At 38.1% G+C, this 21,507-nt stretch overlaps 1 protein-coding gene across 5 annotated transcripts in view; it reads left to right on the top strand.

Annotated features, from left to right (window-relative positions):
- Positions 1-21,507, top strand: part of LOC150087042 (catenin delta-2-like) — an 863,363-nt gene that overhangs the window by 778,590 nt on the left and 63,266 nt on the right. For all 5 annotated transcript variants that reach the window (XM_090372913.1, XM_090372911.1, XM_090372910.1 and 2 more), the window contains one exon: positions 4,392-4,493. In XM_090372913.1, coding sequence (XP_090229039.1) covers positions 4,392-4,493 — 102 coding nt within the window. The remainder of the gene's footprint in view (positions 1-4,391; positions 4,494-21,507) is intronic.

Below are 21,507 nucleotides of genomic sequence, written 5' to 3'. Positions count from 1 at the left end.
TTACTTTTGTTTTAGCCATATTCATCTTTAGTCCAAAATCCTTACTAACTGTGCATAACTGATAAAGATTTTCCTGTAATTCTTTGGGATCGTGGCTTATGACCCCAATGTCATCTGCAAATCGTAAATGGTTTAGGAACTCTCCGTTCACATTGACTCCTTTCTGCGACCAGTCTAATCTTCTGAAAGCTTCCTCAAGGGCAGCAGTAAACAGCTTTGAAGATATTGTGTCTCCTTGTCGAACTCCTTTCTCGATTTTAAATTTCCTGCTGTCTTTGTCTAGTCTAATAAAGGAGGTAGCACTCTCATATATATTTTCTTCAAAATCATGATATATGGGGTATCTATGCCTTGTCTTTCCAGTGCCCGAAACATTGCCTTATGCTGTATGGAGTCAAATGCCTTTTCATAATCCATAAATGCCAGGCATAATAGTGTTTTATATTCATTTGCTTTCTCCATTAGCTGTGATATTACGTGAAGGTGATCCATAGTTGAGAATCCTGTCCTAAAGCCAGCTTGCTCTTTCGGTTGATTCTCATCAAGTATTCTTTCTAATCTGTTAGTAATGACCCTTGTGAACAACTTGTAGATGTGGGATAACAAGCTAATTGGTCTATAATTTCCAATTTCTGATTTATCTCCTTTCTTATGCAGCAAAACTATGATTGCATTATTCCACTGCTTGGGCGTCACACCTTTTCTAATGCACTTTGTGAAGAGCCTTGCTAGTTTTTGTGTTATGTCTCTTCCTCCCAATTTTAACAACTCTACAGTAACTTCATCTTCCCCCGAGGCTTTCTGATTCTTCATTTTCTTCAATGCATGTTCTACCTCATCAGGAAGAATATCGGGTATGTCGTATGTGTTGCTACTTTGCAATCCATCTTCCCCACTGCTGGCATCATTCCCTCGCTCCTTGTATAAATCTATATAGTAGTCCTCTGCTGTTTATAAGTACACCATCGCTATTCTTCAGTTTCAGTATCATTTATCTTTCTGTATTACTTCCAGTACATACTGCTCATGGGTGCTGATTTAAATCCTTTGTTTTCCCTTAATGCTTGTTCTACTTTTCTTGTGTTAAATCTTATGTCCTCTATGAGTCTCTTTCTAATGGCTTTGCGTAACTCAGTATACTCAATTTTCTCCCTGTCAGTGTTTTTCTTGCTCTTCATTTGTCGTCTTCGGTTCATCATGACAAGTGTTTCTTGACTAATTTTTTCTTCTTTGGATTTCTTTTTCCGTATAGGTTTCTTGGGCTTTATCACTTTCAGAAAGTTGTAATATTCCTCGTCGATATCTTGGTTGTGAGCAGTCTGCAGAAGCTCAAACTTGTTCTTAAGTTCCAGTACATACTGCTTTTTCTCCTCCTCTGTTATCTCAAAGACCTTTGTATTATTTACTTGAGTCAGTTTTTTCCTTTCAAGGAAATCTATATCAAGTGTACATCTTACCATTCTGTGATCACTTCCAACATTTACCTTATTCAGGACGGTAACATCATTCACAATATATCTTCTGTTAGTGAGGATGAATTCGATTTCATTAGTTGTTAATCCATTTGGACTCTTCCATGTCCACTTTCTGTTCACCCTTTTCTTGAAAAAAGTGTTCATTACTGACAGTCCTTGAGATTCTGCAAATTCCACAAGTCTTTCACCTTTTTTTATTTCTTTCACCAATTCCAAAATTTCCTATAGTTCCCCTTTCTGCGCTGTTTTGCCTTTTTCCAACCTTAGCATTGAAGTTCCCATAATAATAGTGTAGTGGGTTTTCTGCTCATCTAGAAGACTCAATTTCGGTGTACATTTCTTCAACCTCTTCATCATCATGGCTCGATGTTGGTGCATAAATCATTATAATCTTTAGCTTGTACCTCTTAGAAATCTTGAGTTATTAGTCTTGACACCCTTGGTGATGTACTTTTGAATTCCAAAATGTTGTTTTTAAAATATTTATGGACCAGAAACCCAAATCCACCTTCACTCCTTTCACTGTTTCCATTGGTGTACAGCAGATTTCCACTTGATAAACTTATAAGTGATTCATTTCTTCTTCTTGTTTCAGCCAAACCGATGATATTCCAATTCACATTTTCTAATTCCTTTTCCAGCTCTAATATCCTGTCTTCACCGATGAGTGATCGTACATTATAACAGGCTAAGTTCAGTTTCCGTGCATGGCAGCCTGGTCGTACCCAGAGATTCTTAGCACCCTCTGCTTCCACTCTGATCCTCTTGCTGCCATAAGAGGGAGAGTGAAAGCTGCTGGGGACTGAGGGCCATTTATTTTGTCGTGCTGTCATATGCTGGAGGGTTTGGTCTCTTCCTCTTCACGTTGACACGAGTAATTACAGACCTGTTAGTTTGACTTCTGTTCCAGGTAAAATAATGGAGTCTCTGGTTAAAGAAGCATTGCAGGATCATCTAGACAAGGCAGCAGTAATAACACAGACACAGCATTGGTTTGTCAAGGGAAAGCCTTGTCTGACCAATTTGATTGGATACTATGATGTGGTCACAAAGAAACTGGATGCAAAAAATAATTTTGATATCATATATTATATATTTCAGTAAAGCTTTTGATACTGTTGCACATGGAAGACTACTGTACAAATTTGAGCAGTGTGGCATTAAGGGCAAGTTACTGTAAGGGATAAAAGGATGGTTGAGTGGGAGAAGACAGAGTGGTGGTCAATGGTACTGATCTACATGGACTAATGTTATTAGTGGTGTCCCTGAGGATACAGTGTTGTTTTGTATATTTATCAATGATATTGATGAAGTTATATCAGGTTTAATATCCAAGTTTGCAGATGATACAAAGGTTGGCAGGGTTGTTAATAACAGTAATGACAGTATGCTGCTGCTGCAGCAGGATGTGGAGAATGTTGGGTAGATGGGCTGAGAACTGGCAATTGAAGTTTAATATTGACAAATGCAAAGTATTGTATATGGGTAGCAGTAACCCCCAGAGAAATGTGCCAACTGGGTGGTGTTACACTCAGGGTAGTGGAGAATAAAAGAAACCTGTGGGTAATTGTGCAGTCAGACATGCAGTTTTCTGAGTGCAGACAGGCTGGCGGAGTAGGTCTTGGGGGCTTGTCAATGATATACAGGAATTTTGCAAGCAGACATAAGGAGGTGATTATCCCTTTGTATAAGGTCATAATGCTCAGGCTGTGCCTTGAGCACTGCGTACAGGTCTGGAAGCCTCATTTTAGGAAGGATGTAGACAGAGCACAGAGAAGGGCAACAAGACTAGTGTAGGGAACAAAGCGGTGCTCTCATGAAGAAAGGCTTAAGTTCTGCAAATTGCAGCTTCTGGAGACTAAACACCTGTGAGGCGATCTGATTGAGGTATATAAGGCCTTGAGTGGGTTGAGCAGGCTCAATGCTGATGGAATTCTTTCTCTTGCTCACATTATAAACCTGAGGGTCATAAATTCAAACTGAGGAAAGACAGTTGTAGAATATATGTGAGGAAGTTTGCCTTTAGCCCGTGGATAGTTGATTTTTGGAATAGACTTCCATCTGTCATGGAAGTTGATAGCTTAAATAAATTAAAGACAAAACTAGACAAACATTTGGAACGAATGGATCAGTGAAATGGGAAGGTTTTTTTTTTATTGGGCTGATGCTGTACAAGTTTGCTTTCTTGCGTAATGTGCCTCTACTAATGCTAATGTCTATCTACTATAGCTTCTCTATCAGCTTATAATTTATATGCATGGAATGCATTTTTATTCTCTGCCAAATGTCTCAACGGTTAATCTGACATTCATTTAGATCCTTGAACTGGGCGTCGCTGTAGCCAGGTGGGAAGGAGCAGCAGTGCCGTAGTACACGCTTCTTGATGAGACCGGGGTTCAAGCCCATCACCACCAAATACGGACGATGCGGAAAGGTTAGGGAATGACCACCGCATATTCCCGGAGCAATATGGCCTTAGTTGCTAATGCTCCTTAAAAAAAAACCAAATAACAATAATAACAGCCTTGAACTATATTTCTTAGTTGGTATGAGAAGCCTAATAGCTTCTGTGATTATTTCCATGGATCTTTCCATTTAGAATTTTTTGTTGACCACTACATTAGTTGGTCCTTCTGTATAGAATTTATAAACTGTCTGAGACCACTGTAGTCTCCTATCATTAATTCAGTGGGGGGGGGGGGTAAGAAAGAGGAATAATAAAAGATAAGCACGGCCATGTTTCATTTCCTGTTATCATTCACATACAGTTTCATTTGGTGAAATTCTTCTGGTAAATTATCCAAATCCCATTCTTTTTGAAAGTCCATTCCTTACAGAGTGAATATTTATTTATTTCATGATACATACATTTTTGCTTTTACTGTCCCTGTCCATATGGTTTTTTTTTTTTTTTAGTCAGAAGAATTACCTCTTAGTGACTTAAGCCAGAGTGCAGAACCACCACCACAGTCTCATCGTCCACCAGTAGGGGGAATTCCAATATTTCCTCCAGGATTGGTGAGTGATTATAAAAACCAAATTTAGTGTATACATAAAAATGGAGTTTTAACAATATTTTTACATTGTTTAATATTTATTTGTAACATTGAAAACTAGGCAATATTTTATTTTTCTAATGGGAGATGGGTGTTGAACTAGCACTGTTTAATGATGAAATGTAACACTGAATTTAGTATATTTTATTAACCTAGAATAGTTTCATTTCTCAGAATCTTCATTGGTGGCTAAATAACAAAAATGAACTGAACTGGATACACATACTCAGTTATGATCGACCATCATATAGTCCTTCCTGTGGCAGAGCTGGATCTTTGTGCTGCAATTATTCCTTTCTATAACAGGACTCTCCCATTACAGTGCTGTGATCAAGATTTCTTACAGTACTATAGGAAAGCTTGATTACAGCCATTAAGTATATTCAGTTCAGGTAATTTTTGGCATTTGGCCTCCAGAAGTTTCTGAGAAAGAGAACCTTCTTGGAATTGTTGAAGGCTAAGTGCATTCCAGATTTTTAAAATGCAAGTTTTTTGATTTATTAATTTAGTGTTTACCTGAAAAGTTTTGACATTCCATAATCTTTTCTTGCATTTTATCATCATAATTATTGTTGGATTGAATATATAGAAATAACCCGATTTTACCATATTAACATCTATTTTTCTATTGCATTATTGTTTAAAAATTAAAATATAATGAAGAATTGTTTAAAAAAATGCAGCATAAAGACTGTGTTCAGTGCAGAATATTTTCAATGACTTTTAAAGAAAGGTGACAAGCAAAAATAAAATATATATCCAAAAAATACATATTTATTTGTAAATGAATTTACACACATATTATAAACAACATAATGTGGTTAGTAAAGTTAAGCTAATATTCAGAATAATAAAATCGTGATAGTAATTATTGAAGAATTTCCATAAAAAAAGAAAGATTTACCACATGTAAAGATAACTCGCATGCCATTTGGAAAAACAGTTAGTACAAACAGAACTAAAATTCTAATTGCTGCAAGTATATACAAAATCCTGCATACTCGTAGTAGTCAAGATTTAACATTGGTGTTAATATTCTCATTCAAACATATTCAAAGTTGTTTGGTCCATTTGCAGGCTCAGAATGTGATCTATGGTTTTCTTAGTCTATAAATATTCTGTTTCTAATCATTTTTTTTTTTTTTTTCAGTGTAGTTTGTTGATGTCATTGTTAGCATGTTATACAAATCAAGTGAATTTACCAGAAGTGTGGAATAAATCCTGTTTGTCCTGTTCACTTGATTTTGACAGAACTGATTAATCATGTTTCTACTATTCCATCCCTTGCATTATTACACACATGTGACAATGCAAGGGGTGCATAAAAGGTTGCCTATCTGTCCATTTGTATTTTATGGTAGCTCTGTTTTGTTGGATGATGTACAGAAACAGAAATCCCTCCCCAATCACAGATTTGAAATAATTGATTTATATTTGTATATCAAAATTTTACAATCTACATATATATGTATATATATATTTTTTTTTCACATTCCATCCAGTTTCCTTAAACAAAATAACCAACTGTAGATTGTATGGGTAGGTCTAGGGTACGTTACTGGATTTATGCCCTCTGCAATTCTGTACAAATATGAGATATAATCAAAATGTTCAGGGATTGAACTATAATTGGGAAGGATGAGGCTTACTGAGATGTATCTGCCTGAAAGTAGTCTACTTGACTGTAAACCCTGATTTTAATGCTTTTGTAACTTCTGGAAGCATGCCTTGATAGGCTTCCTTTGGTATTGGTAATAGTTCCTCTGCTGTATTCTGGATAATTCCCTCAGTTGCCACAAATCTGTAACCTTCCAATATAGCTTTAAGTGTAGGAAACAAAAAAAAAAAAAAAAAAACTCTGGGATCTAAATGCAGTAAGTATTGAGTGGACAACCACAATAATGGAATGTCATGATTCTTGTACTGCTTGTAATGCAATGAGCAGCAGCCTGGAAGGAAAGTTGCTAGGGATTTCAAGAACTTCTGGGAGTCATCATTAGCAATTACATGGGCTGTGTTAGGATAACAAAGAGTAAGAACAGGAGCATGTACACTTGCATTTGCATGTACACTAATGCTCAGTGTATAGTGCATAAATTTGATGAATTTGAAGTGCTGTTCAAGACATCAAAAGCAGATATTGTCGGGATATCAGAGATGTGGTGTCACGCAGATATAAGGAATGCAGAATTGGAATTTGGGGAGTACGATGTGTACAGAAAAGATAGATAGGATAGGAAAGGAGGAGGGGTTATGCTGTTAGTAAAGAAACACAAAATCTAAGGCAGAACATCTAGTTGGCATTTGTGGACAGTGCAATGTTGAGTCAGTTTGGTGTGACATGAGCACTGAGAAAGCAAAAATTGAGAGTAGCAGTGTCTTATACACCTAATGACTCTGATGAGTACAATGAACTATACAGAGAAATAGTGTGGGCCAGTAAATCCGAATGTCTTATAATGGGCGATTTCAAATTCTCAGATATTGATTGGAACTTGTGGGTTGGTCACTATTACTTTTGTGCATTTATTGGATGATTGCTTTCTACAGCAGCATATGCAACAGGCAACCAGAGGGAGCAATACTCTTGATCTGATTATTCTTGCATTAAGAATTTGCAGATAAAGGAACCACTAGGTGGCAGTGATCGCAGTGTACTGATGTGGGATTTACTTAAAGATGTAACTACTATTAGGGGTAAAGGGAAAGGGTTTTTGCTTTCATAAAGTTGACTACAGTGGTCTCAGACAGTTTTTAAATTCTATACAGTGGGAACAACTGATGTTACCAACAGCAAATTCTAAATGAGAAGTATTCAAGGAATTAATCTAGGAAGCTACTGGGCTTTTCATACCAACTAAGTAGTAGTGGTCAAGGTTTAGGCTTAAAATGATGTCAGATGAATTATTGAGACTTGGGGGCGGAGAAGAAAAATTCATGGTGATTTATATAAATTACCGGGCGACACAGAAGAATATGGTAGATATAAGCTAGTCTGTAATAAAGTCACAGAGCGACAAGCGAAAAAAAAAAAAAAAAAAAAAAAAGTCACAGAGGTTAGACAAGCGAAGGCCGATTACGAGAATTCTCGCAAATGAATCAAAAAAAAAAAAAACAGCAAAGAGTTTACTTATGTAAACTGTTGAAGGAAGGGGATGAAGCAGATTGGTCACTTCATATCAGTGGTTCAACTGTTAACAAAACCTGCTCAGATACGCTGAAAAACTGAATGAATATTTTTCATCTATATTCACACTTGTAGAATTCTGTGGGGAAGTCGAGAACAGAAGCTTATTAAACACTAACAGGGAGCTAAATGATTTTGTAATAACTGAGAGCAAAGTGGAGGAGAAATTATTGAAGTTAAACATAAGAAAGGCATCAGGTGTATTTGGGATCTATCCAGTTATATTAAAGGAGATGGCAAAGACAGTAAGTGAACTCGTAGACCCAGTGGAGGTCCCCATGGATTGGAGATGTGCAAATGTGTTCCCAATTCACAAAGGGGGAGGTCAAAGGGTGACATGACGTATTACAGACCTGTTAGTTTAACTTCTATTCTGGGGAAAATAATGAAGTCAGTGGTTAAAGGAACATTTCAGGATCATCTAGACAAGACAGCAGTAATAATTCAGACACAGAATCGTTTTGTTAAGGGGAAGTCTTGTCTGACCAATCTGATTGGATACTATGATATGATCACAAAGGAATTGGATGAAAAAAATAATTTTTATGTCATATTTGGATTTCAGGAAATCTTTTTATACTGTTGTGCATGGAAGACTACTGTACAAATTGGAGCAATAAGAGCAAGTTGCTACAATGAATAAAAGGATGGTTGAGCATGAGAAGACAGTGGTAATCAAAGGACACTGCTCTTCGTGGACTGGTGTTATTAGTGGAGTCTCCGAGGGTTCGGTGTTGGGCCGATTGTTGTTTTGTATATTTATCAGTAATATTGATGAAGGTATATCAGGTTTAATGTTTTGAACAGTTGCTCAATTTTATCTTTCAGAAGCTCAAGATTTTTATCCAGCAAACAGGAAAACTAATTGGGAGGGTTTCTTAATTGTTAAATGTAATTTAGTCAAACTGTGTATGTGTTTAACACAGACACAGTTGTGATAATTTGTTACTGTGATGACAAGGTACAAAGTCAGACCCAAAACTTTCTGATCAGACCTTTTATTTATAGATGCATTGAAAAGCTTTTAATGCTAGTGCATGGGTAAGAGGGTGAAAATCTATGATCCACCCTACAGATTACCCAACATTTTGTCCAAGTTGGAAAAAATGTTGGGTAATTTGAAATGATTCTCGAAAATAACATTCCCGTGTTAACCGTTAATCAATGATTAATATCTGAAATTTTTTCTACCTTCCTAAATATAGTCAAACATTTACTGGAATAGTTTCTGAAGTGACTGTTTATGGTTTTTGTATAGAAATTGCATGCAAGACCTCTGAGGTTATCTTTGCAACAAGTTGGCTTTTTTCCTTGAAGAGTAGCATGATACCAGACAAACACAAATGCTGTTTTTGTCTGGTATCATGCTTTAAAGTTGCACATTTTTTATTCTCCCACTGGTTCAAAATATCTACATTCTTGTACTAATCTAATCATTTTTGAAAGATTTATTATGTTTTCACAGAGTAAAGATTATTAAATGAAACCCAGTGGTCTCTCAGATGGCTGCTACACTGTGGGAAGCAAGATATGTAGTTTCAAATTTTGCATGCTGTGAAGCACCCAATTTGAAATAAACCCAAAAATGGAAGTAACTAATAGTATTGGATATATGAGGGGATATCAAAAAGTTTTTCCATGAACATTGTTTTATCAATTGTATTGTTGGTTTTTCTAGTAATATATGACAGAAGTTTAATTGGTCTTACTCTTATGTTTATTTTGTTGCAGAGCTGAAATGTGTGACATAGTGTCATCATTGATAAAGTTGAATATCAGTCCATTATCAAATTCCTGTTTTTGCAGGGAAAAAAATAGCCAAAGACATATCGATGATGATATGTCTACAATGTATTGGGATATCTGTCTATTGTATGAGGTAAAACATTGATTGAGATGGTTCAAGTGTAGATGGAAAACAGGATCCATGATAAGGAAAGAAGTGGGCGGTCATCCACATCTTGCGCTGCTGAATACATGAAGAAAACTTAATAGCTGATCTTCAGTGACCTATATATATAACAATTAAACAGTTAGTTGCTAAAACTGGGATAAGTTATAGATCATAAGAGCATAATTCACAGGATTTGAATATGATTAAGGTCTCAGCACAATGGATCTCTTGCTTGTTCACATGTCTCCAGAAAGAAAAACTGCAGACCTGTTCTGCTGAATTGATTGCATTTGTGACAGTCATACACTTAAATTTCAGAAAACCTTTTGATACTGTTGCACATTAGAGACTGCTGTACAATTTGGAGCAGTATGGTATTAAGGACAAGTTGCTGCTATGGATAAAGAGTTGGTTAAGTGGGAGTAGAGAGAGAGAGAGAGAGAGAGAGTGAGAGTGAGAGTAATCAATGGACACTGCTGTTTGTGGACTAATGTTATTAGTGGAGTTCCACAGGGGTCCGTGTTGGGTCCACTGTTGTTTTCTGTATTTATCAGTGATATTGAAGAAGGTATATCAGACTTCAGGTATGTCCAAGTTTGCAGATGGTACAAAGATTGCCTTCAAGACGCCTGGTCAGCGTGAAGAGGAAAAGACCAAACCCTCCAGCATATGACAGCACGACAGAGCAAGCCCTCAGTCCCCAGCAGCTTTCACTCTCCCTCTTACGGCAGCGAGAGGATCAGAGTGGAAGCAGAGGGTGCTAAGAATCTCTGGGTACGACTAGGCTGCCATGCACGGAAACTGAACTTGGCCTGTTATAATATAAGATCGCTCATCGGTGAAGACAGGATATTAGAGCTGGAAAAGGAATTAGAAAATGTGAATTGGAATATCATCGGTTTGGCTGAAACAAGAAGAAGAAATGAATCACTTATAAGTTTATCAAGTGGAAATCTACTGTACACCAATGGAAACAGTGAAAGGAGTGAAGGTGGAGTTAGCTTTCTGGTCCATAAAGATTTTAAAAACAACATTTTGGAATTCAAAAGTACATCACCAAGGGTGTCAAGACTAATACTCAAGATTTCTAAGAGGTACAAGCTAAAGGTTATAATGATTTATGCACCAACATCGAGCCATGATGATGAAGAGGTTGAAGAAATGTACACCGAAATTGAGTCTTCTAGATGATCGGAAAACCCACTACACTATTATTATGGGGGACTTCAATGCTAAGGTTGGAAAAAGGCAAAACAGCGCAGAAAGAGGAACTATAGGAAATTTTGGAATTGGTGAAAGAAATAAAAAAAGGTGAAAGACTTGTGGAATTTGCAGAATCTCAAGGACTGTCAGTAATGAACACTTTTTTCAAGAAAAGGGTGAACAGAAAGTGGACATGGAAGAGTCCAAATGGATTAACAACTAATGAAATCGACTTCATCATCACTAACAGAAGATATATTGTGAATGATGTTACCGTCTTGAATAAGGTAAATGTTGGAAGTGATCACAGAATGGTAAGATGTACACTTGATATAGATTTCCTTGAAAGGAAAGGAAAAAACTGACTCAAGTAAATAATACAAAGGTCTTTGAGATAACAGAGGAGGAGAAAAAGCAGTATGTACTGGAACTTAAGAACAAGTTTGAGCTTCTGCAGACTTCTCAGGACCAAAATATCGACGAGGAATATTACAACTTTCTGAAAGTGATAAAGCCCAAGAAACCTATAGGGAAAAAGAAATCCAAAGAAGAAAAAATTAGTCAAGAAACACTTGTCATGATGAACCGAAGACGACAAATGAAGAGCAAGAAAAACACTGACAGGGAGAAAATTGAGTATACTGAGTTATGCAAAGCCATTAGAAAGAGACTCATAGAGGACATAAGATTTAACACAAGAAAAGTAGAACAAGCATTAAGGGAAAACAAAGGATTTAAATCAGCAGCCATGAGCAGTAATACAGAAAGACAAATGAAACTGAAGAATAGCGATGGTGTACTTATAAACAGCAGAGAAGGCATAATTCAAATAGCAGAAGACTACTATAGAGAATTATACAAGGAGCGAGGGAATGATGCCAGCAGTGGGGAAGATGGATTGCAAAGTAGCAACACATACGACATATCCGATATTCCTCCTGATGAGGTAGAACATGCACTGAAGAAAATGAAGAATCAGAAAGCCCCGGGGGAAGATGAAGTTACTGTAGAGTTGTTAAAATTGGGAGGAAGAGACATAACACAAAAACTGGCAAGGCTCTTCACAAAGTGCATTAGAAAAGGTGTGACGCCCAAGCAGTGGAATAATGCAATCATAGTTTTGCTGCATAAGAAAGGAGATAAATCAGAAATTGGAAATTATAGACCAATTAGCTTGTTATCCCACATCTACAAATTGTTCACAAGGGTCATTACTAACAGATTAGAAAGAATACTTGATGAGAATCAACCGAAAGAGCAAGCTGGCTTTAGGACAGGATTCTCAACTATGGATCACCTTCACGTAATATCACAGCTAATGGAGAAAGCAAATGAATATAAAACACCATTATGCCTGGCGTTTGTGGATTTTGAAAAGGCATTTGACTCCATACAGCATAAGGCAATGTTTCGGGCACTGGAAAGACAAGGCATAGATACCCCATATATCATGATTTTGAAGAAAATATATGAGAGTGCTACCTCCTTTATTAGACTAGACAAAGACAGCAGGAAATTTAAAATCGAGAAAGGAGTTCGACAAGGAGACACAATATCTCCGAAGCTGTTTACTGCTGCCCTTGAGGAAGCTTTCAGAAGATTAGACTGGTCGCAGAAAGGAGTCAATGTGAACGGAGAGTACCTAAACCATTTACGATTTGCAGATGACATTGTGGTCGTAAGCCACGATCCCAAAGAATTAGAGGAAAATCTTAATCAGTTATGCAGAGTTAGTAAGGATTTTGGACTAAAGATGAATATGGCTAAAACAAAAGTAATGATGAACAAGTATGCCACAGAAAGGGAAATAATGAATGAAGGAGCAGTAATTGAAAAGGTGGAGTCATATACTTATCTGGGACAAGTTATTAGCTGTAATAATGATAAATGGCTGGAAGTCAAGAGAAGAATAAATTTTGGATGGATAGCATTCAGGAAATATAGTCACATACTGAAGAGCAATATCCCAGTTTGTCTGAAACGTAAAATAATGAACCAATGTATACTCCCCACCATAACTTATGGAAGTGAAACTTGGGCACTCACCAAAAAAATGGAAGAGAAGCTGAGAACTACACAGTGAAGAATGGAACGAATTATATTCTGAATCAGACTGTTAGATAAGAAGAGAAACACATGGATTAGGCAGCAAACTCAAGTAAAGGACATTCTTATCAAAACTAAAGAACTAAAATGGTCTTGGGCAGGACACATAGCTCGAAGACATGATGACAGATGGACTAAGAAAATAACAGAATGGTACCCAAGAGGAGCGAGAAGAAAACCTGGAAGACAAAGGCGGAGATGGATAGATGAAATTCATGAGTTTGTGGGTAGTAAATGGATGGCCAGTGCTCAAAACAGAAGGAACTGGAAAGCTGCTGGAGAGGCCTTCATCCTGCAGTGGATTGAAAATGGCTGATGATGATGATGATGACAAAGATTGCCAGGGGGTGTTAATGACAGTATGCTGTTGCAACAGGATCTAGGAAAGTTGGGTAGATGGGGTCAGAAGTGGCAACTAAAGTTTAACATTGACAAAGGTGAAGTAATGCAAATGGGTAGCAGTAAACCCAGAGTAACATACCGGCTGTGCAGTACTAAGCACAGGTAGTGGAGAATGAAAAAGGTCTGGGGATAATTGAGCAGTCAAATATGAAGTTTTCTGACCAGTGCATAGAGTCTAGCAGAGCCGAGCAGTTCATGAGGTTTTGTCAGTGATATACAGGAATTTTGCTAGCAGGAGTAAGAAGGTGATTATCCCTTTGTATAAAGCAGTGTAAGCCCACACCTACTGTATACAGGTCAGGAGGCCTCATTTTAGAAAGGATGAAACCTGCAAGGTTATCTGATTGAAGTGTATAAGGCTTTGAATGGTTTGAGCAAGTATCAATGCTGATGGGAGTCTTCCTCTTTCTCCCATTACTCTTGAGAGGGCATAAATTCAAACTGAGGAAAGAAAGTTGCAGAAATAGATGTGTGGAAATTTTCATTTAGCCAGCAGGTGGTTGATTGCTGAAACAAATTTCCATCTGTTGTTGTGGAAGTTCAAGGAAGAAGAGTGTGTTTAGTGGCACATCAGCTGGACTTGCTGTAGTGTGCCTAAGGAAGATGTGGACAAACGTTTGGAGCTGCACATGTGAAATGGGAAATTTTTTTTTTTTTTTTTTTTTGCCTGATGCTGTATAAGTTTGCTTATTTGCCACTGTTAATGATTCTGGCCTTCTTTTCTTAAGTAGCATTAGTAGAGTCGTATGATGCAAGAAAGCAAGCTTTAAAACAGCATCTGCCAAAAAAAAAAAAAAAAACTTCCCTATTTCTTCCATCCATTCGCTCAAAAAGTTAATCCAGTTCTCCCTTTTCAATCCTGTTGCCCTTCTACGAACTCATTCTAGCAACTCTACATCCTTCCTAAAATAAGGCATCCAGACCTGTATGCAGTACTCAAGGTGCAGCCTAAACATTGCCTTATACAAAGGGATAATCACCTCCTTACAACTACTAGCAAAATTCCTGTATATCATTGACAAGACCCTGTGGCCTGCTCTGGCAGCCTATCTGCACTGCTCAGAAAACTTCATATCTGACTGCACAATTACCGCCAGTGTTTTTCATTCTCCACTACCCTGAGTATAGTACTACACATTTGGTACTTTACTCTGAGATTGCTGCTACCTATTTGTCAATGTTAAACTTCAGTTTCCACTTCTTAGTCCATCTTCCCAACTTTGTTAGATACTATTCCAGTAGCATACTGTCATTGTCATTAACAATCTTGCCAACATTTCTATCATCTGCAAACTTGGACATTAAGCCTGATGTACCTTCATCAATATCATTGATAAATATACAAAAGCACAATGAGCCCAACACTGACTCCACTAGTAACATTAGTCCATGAAGAGCAGTGTCCATTGATTACCAATTCTGTCTTCTCCCACTCAACCATCCCTTTATCCATAGCAGCAACTTATCCTCATGCCATACTGCTCCAATTTGTACAGCAGTCTTCCATGTGCAACAGTAACAAAAGCTTTCCTGAAATCCAAGTATATGATATCAAATTTATATTTTGCATCCAGTTCCTTTGTGATCATATAGTATCCAATCAAATTAGTCAGACAAGACTTCCCCTTAACAAATCCTTGCTGAGCCTGCATTATAACTGCAGTACTGTCTAGATGATTCTGCAATACTTCTTTAACCAGTGACTCCATTATTTTCCCTGTAACACAAGTAAAACTAACAGTTCTGTAATTACTTGCACTTTGATCCTCCTTTGTGAATTGGGAATAGATTTGCACCTCTCCAGTCTGTGAGGACATCCCCTGAGTCCAAAGATGCTCTCATAGTTATGGCCCCGAGTTTGCTTACTTATTTTGCTGCCTCCTTTAATATAATTGGATAGATCCCATCCACTCCAGGTGCCTTTCTTAGGTTCAACCTCAACAATTTTCCTTCACTTTGCTCTCAGTTATTAAAAATCATATAGCTCCCTGTTAGAGTTTAATAACCTTCTGTCCTCACTTCCCTACAGAATTCCCCAAGTGTGAATGTAGAAGAAAAATATTCAATCAGTTTTTCCACTATCTAAGCAGGATCATTAACAGTCAAACCAACGTTATCAAGTGCATCACTCTGCTTCATCCCCTTCCTTCTACAGTGTCCATAAGTAAAGAATTATTTGTATCATTTGCCAGAGATTTCTTGTAATCAGCCTTCACTTGCCTGACCTCCCTTGTGACTTAATTATAGACAGCTTATATCTACCATTGGCTTGTATCTTGTCTGATAATTTACTTGTATCCCGTGCATTTTTCTTCTCTATGCCGAGTCTCAATACTTCATCTGACATCCATTTCGGCCTAATCCTTGAAACGTATTTCTTAGTTGGTATGAAATGCGTAGTTGCTTACAAGATTAATTCTTTGAAAGCTCCCCATTTAGAATTTGCTTTTGGCATCATCATCAGTTGGTCCCACTGTGTAGAATTTAGAAACTGTCTGAGACCGTTGTAGTCACCTTTATGAAAGCAAAAACCCTTCCCTTTACCCCTGATGGTGGTTACATCTTTAACTAAATCCCACATCAGTACACTGTTATCTTCCACCTAGTGATCATTTCATTTGCCAATTCCTAACACATGAATATTCACTGCTGATAATCAGATTAAGAGTATTACTCCTTCTGATTGCTTCTAGTGCTGCTGTAGAAAATAGTAATCCAATAAATGCAAAAAAGTCTTGAAAGTGTGCAAGTGACCAACCCACTAGTTCCAGTTAATATCTGGGAATTAAAATCCCCCATTATAAGACATTCTGATTACTGGTCTACTGTATTTCTCTGCAGTTTTTCGTTATACTTATCAGAGTCATTAGGTGTATACCACACACCTACTGACATTTTTGCTCTCCCAGTGCTTATGTCACACCAAATTGATTCAACATGGCATTGTCCTACATGTCGACTTGATGCACTTCCTTAGATTTTATGTTTGTCTTAACTAACAGCATAACCTCTCCTCCCTGTCTATCTTTTCTGTATGCATTGCGTTCCCTAAATTCCAATTCTGCATTCCTCGTATCTCTACGACACCATATCTCTGATTTCCCAACGATCAAATTTATTTACTATTCTTCTAGCATTGGTGTTACATGCAAGTATACATGTATCTGTTCTTACTACTACTTATTACTACTGTATTAACTAATATGATAGGTGCAATATGGCCGAAGTAGCCTTTGCACCAGAAAAATCCAAGCACAACAATAACTATCTTTTGACACCTTGAGAGCTAGCATTGTATTTTCCTCTTTGGCAATTATGTTTGATCCGGCATTTTTTTCCAATACAGAGCAGTCTCGTCAACGTTAAAAATTTGCTGTGTTGAATTAGCCGCCTTCATCAATAATTTTTTCCAACACGTCACAATTTCTCTGCAGCTGCAGAATCGGCTCTGGCAACTTCACTGCATACTTTAACATTGTGGAAAACACTCCAATGCTTGAACCAATTATACCACCTGTTGCTTTTCACGAACTTGGGTTGGGGTTCGCTGTACTTATCCTTAATATCTTTAAAAATACTTGTTGCTTTTGCTTGAATGGTCATTAGACTCAGGGGCACTCGCTTCTGAATCTTATTTTCCATCCATATTATTAACAGCTGTTCCATCTTCGATATAGCACCCGAACGCTGGTTTGTGATCACTGTTAACCTTAAGTGCATTGATCCTTTGACATGTTCTTTTATGCGCGCATCGTCCTTTAAAATAGTATTCACTGTTGAAGCAGCGAGACCTACCGTATTTCCCCATGTATAAGATGCACCTTTTTTCGAAAAAATTGGAGTCTAAAAACTGGGTGTGTCTTATACAGTGGTCGTAGATTTTTTTTTACTTGCATTTCCCACTTTTTCGCGCTTGTTGTCTTTGCGCTTATTGTTTCGCACTTGTTACCAGTATATTAGGTTACGTTTTGCCACGTTCTTGGCCAGAAATGGCTCAGAAAAGATTTTCGTACAGTGCTGAATTCAAGTTAAAAGTGATCCAGTTTGCAAAAGTGAATGGAAATCTTGATGCTGAACATAAGTTTGGCCCTCCTCCAACTGAGAAAACAATCAGGCTGGCCAGGCGCCTCTGTAGCCAGGTGGGAAGGAGCAGCAGTGCGTAGCACACGCTTCTTGATTAGACCGGGGTTCGAGCCCGTCACCGCCAAATATGGAGGATGCGGAAAGGTCAGGGAATGGCCACTGCATATCCCGGAGCAATATGGCCTTAGTTGCTAATGCTCCTAAAAACCAAAATAACAACAACAGTAAAACGACTGGCTACGGGAAGAAGAAACCCTACTGAAAACGCCACAGCAGAAGGCCATGAGAGGCAAGTCAGCAAAATGGCCTGATTTAGAGAGGGAATTGAAGAGCAAAGGGCAATTGGAATTCCTGTGTCCACAAAGATGGTTCAGCATGAGACAAGAAGAATTGCTGATGAAAAAGAAGTTACTGATTTCAAAGGAGGACACAATTGGTGCTTCAGGTTCATGAAACGGAATGGACTAAGCATGCATATATGCACCAGACTTGCCCAAAAGATGCCCGAAAGCTGTGAGCAGAAGGTCCTTGAATTTCATCGTTTTGTCATTCAATGTCGGAAGAGACATCAGTTTGAGTTGGGACAGATTGCAAATATGAACGAAGTCCCCCTTCAATTTGATGTCCCAAGTAACAGAACTGTTGATAAGAAGGGAGTGAAAACTGTAACTGTGAAGACAAGTGGACATGAAAAGAGCCATTATACAGTTGTTCTAGCTTGTTGTGCCGACGGAACCAAGCTGCCCCCTATGCTGATTTTCAAACGCAAAACAAGGGTTGGATGGATGGATCAGGATGGGATGAGGATCTGGTTTGAGAAAGTTTGGAGCAGGAGACCAGGTGGGCTTTTACGCAAACCTGCCCTTTTGGTGCTTGATCAGTTCAGGGCACACATAACAAAAAACACAAAGATTGCTGCAGAGCAAAAAACAAAACTTGCCGTCATTCCTGGAGGTTTGACATCCCAACTCCAACCACTTGATGTCAGCATTAACAAACCTTTCAAAGCTGCCATGAGAGAAGAATGGAATCAATGGATGAAGTCTTCTGGGGACAATTTGACACCAGCAGGAAGAGTGAAGAAACCAACTATAGGAGAAGTTTGTACCTAGGTGAAAAGATCCTGGGATAATATCAAGATTGAGATCATTGTCAAGTCATTTAAGAAGTGTGGCATTTCAAATGCCATAGATGGAACTGAGGACGAGGCAATATATGAAGACAGTGATTCGTAATCAGACACAGATGAGGACAAGCTAATGGATGGGAGTTTTGACAGTGATGAGGAGTTGTATGAATTTTATGATGAATAAAACTTGAGTTCAATAACTTTATGTAATACATTTTTTTTTTTTCAAATTTTGGACCCCAAAATTAAGTTGCGTCTTATACATGGGGAAATACGGTAATTCCTTTGCAATAGATGACAAAATTTGTCCTGCTTCGTACTTAATCATTTTCATCTTCATTTCTAAATAAATTTTGTTTCATTTGCTGGCACTGCCAGCACTTGCACTTTCCATTGGTCCCTTTCCCTTCATTATTGTAATTCGTAAATAGGAATGAAGAGAAGTTTCTGAAAATTAGTTTTTTATATGATTGAAGATTTCAGTGAAGGGGAACACATTTTACCATAATAGCATAAAAACCCACACAATTGCAGTTGGCCCCGAGTACCAAGTGATATTAGCGACCACAGCGCCTTTTCATAATGATTATCTAGTACGCTTTACTGTAAATACATTTCTCCTGAGTTTTGCATGTCCGTTAACTCTTGAGCATTATAATTAAATAGATCTTTCAAATTATATAACCCAGAAAGGAAAGTACCTTTCTTTAATCCCCTTTTTTATTTTTCATTAATACTAACCTTCTCTTCGCTTGGGCCACTGGGTGGCATGGCACCGTTCTTGCCTCCACTTAACGAGGCTGGTAACCTGGGAGGAAAAGATAATCTCCCAGGGCCAAAAAGAGCACATCATGAGTAAATCCAACTCTGACTCATTTGGGCTGCCAGATGCACCACCAGACATAAAAAAAGAAAGATAGTTCTATTGCAGGAACTTCTAAACAACAGAAAACTGACTCTGAGATCTATCCTACTCCAACTTGCATCTTAGACTTAAGAGCTGGAGCTCTTAAGTCTGTAAAAAGACTTAGGTCAGGAGATATTCTGATCGGGCCTCTAATGGTAAACACTCAGAGTGGCTTTTGAATAGTAATCGCTTTGCTGGAATACCAGTTACTGTGACACCCCATAGATCACTGAATACCTCTAAAGGTGTGATTACTGACTAGGATTTAATAGATGTGTCTGAAGAGGAGATGCTTGAAGAACTTAAAGAAGGAGTTATACAGGTAAAGAGAATTTCCACCAGAAAAGATGGAGTTCTGACTCCTACACACAATCTCATTTTGACCTTTAATAAACCACATCGCCCAGCATCCATTAAGGCTGGATATGTGGTCTGTAATGTTGAGACCATATATTCCAATCGCGTTACGGTGTTTTCGATGTCAGAAGTACGGACATTCCCAGACAGCTTGCTGGGGAACCCCTGCTTGTGCAAAGTGCAGGTCAGTTGAACACAACTGCGAAGCCTGTACGGCACCCCAACCGATATGCCCAAACTGAAAAAGGTCATCTCACTTACGCTAGAACTTGTGATCGCTGGAAAACTGAGAAACTTATTCAGAAATATAAAACCACTCATAATCAAGAAGCAAATGATTATTGTTCTATCCTTCTTGTGCTATCAAGAAGCAAAGTGAATCATCTCACCACCAACCCTTGCAAATAGATCTACATATGCCCAAATCACCAAAAAATTCCAATCAACAGCATCGCAAACTGAACTAACGGTACCCCCAAAAGAGTCTTTCTTGAACTGTGTAAAAACACCGTATAGTGAAAACTCAAACTTAGGCCATCAATACGCGAGTTTCAATACCAATTGATAATCTCCACTCCCCGTACCAAGGACGCAAAGAAAAATAAATCATAACTTCTGGTCACCAACAGGAAATGGATACTAAGGAAAATACCCTGTCCTACACATTTTTGTTGAAGAAATTAATGGGTGACATGGAAGCCTATGATAGATATAAGCTGGTCTGTAACCAAGTCACAAAGGAGATTAGGCAGGCAAAGGCAGATTATGAGAAATCCTTGGCAAAGGATGTAAAGAAAAACAACAAAGAGTTCTTTAACTATGTAAACTCTAGAAGGAAAGGGATGAATCAGTTTGGTCCACTGGATATTGATGGTTCAACTGTTGATGATCCTGCTCAGGTGGCTAACAAACTAAATGAGTATTTTGCCTTTACATTCACCCATGAGGAGTTATTCAGGGAGGGGAATGCCAGAGGTGAGTTAAACTCTGGCAGTGAGCTGGATGATTTTATAATAACTGAGAAGAAAGTGGAGGAGAAATTGTGGAAGATAAACATAAAAAAGGCACCCGGGGTGGACGGGATCTATCCAGTTATATTAAAGGAGGCAGCAAAGGAAGTAAGCAAACCCTTAGCCATAATTATGAGAGCTTCTTTGGACTCAGGGGAGGTACCCATGGGCTGGAGATGTGCAAATGTGACTGCAATTCACAAAGGAGGATCAAAGGGCAACACAAGTAATTGTAGACCTGTTAGTTTAACTTCTGTTCCAGGAAAATTAATGGAGGCACTGGTTAAAGAATCACTGCAGGATAATCTAGACAAGACTTCAGTTATAGTTCGGACACAGCATGGTTTTGTTCAGGGAAAGACTTGCCTGACCAATTTGATTGGATACTATGATGTGGAACTGGATGCAGGGAATAACTTTGATATCATATATTTGGATCTTAGAAAGGCTTTTGATACTGTTTCACATGGAAGACTGCTGTACAAATTGGAGCAGTTTGGCATTGGAGGCAAATTGCTGCTATGGATAAAGGGATGGTTGAGTGGAGAAGACAGAATGGTAATCAGTGGACACTGCTCATCGTGGACTAATATTATTAGTGGAGTCCCTCAGGTTCAGTATTGGGTCCATTGTTGTTTTCTGTATTTATAAATGATATTGATGATGGTATATCAAGCTTAATGTCCAAGTTTGCAGAC

The sequence above is a fragment of the Mastigoproctus giganteus genome, chromosome 4 (genome assembly GCF_048544385.1).
Source record: "Mastigoproctus giganteus isolate SK-2022 chromosome 4, ASM4854438v1, whole genome shotgun sequence".
NCBI lineage: Eukaryota > Metazoa > Arthropoda > Arachnida > Uropygi > Thelyphonidae > Mastigoproctus > Mastigoproctus giganteus.
Note: the sequence above shows the minus strand (reverse complement) of the source record. Positions and strands in the feature narration are given on the sequence as shown.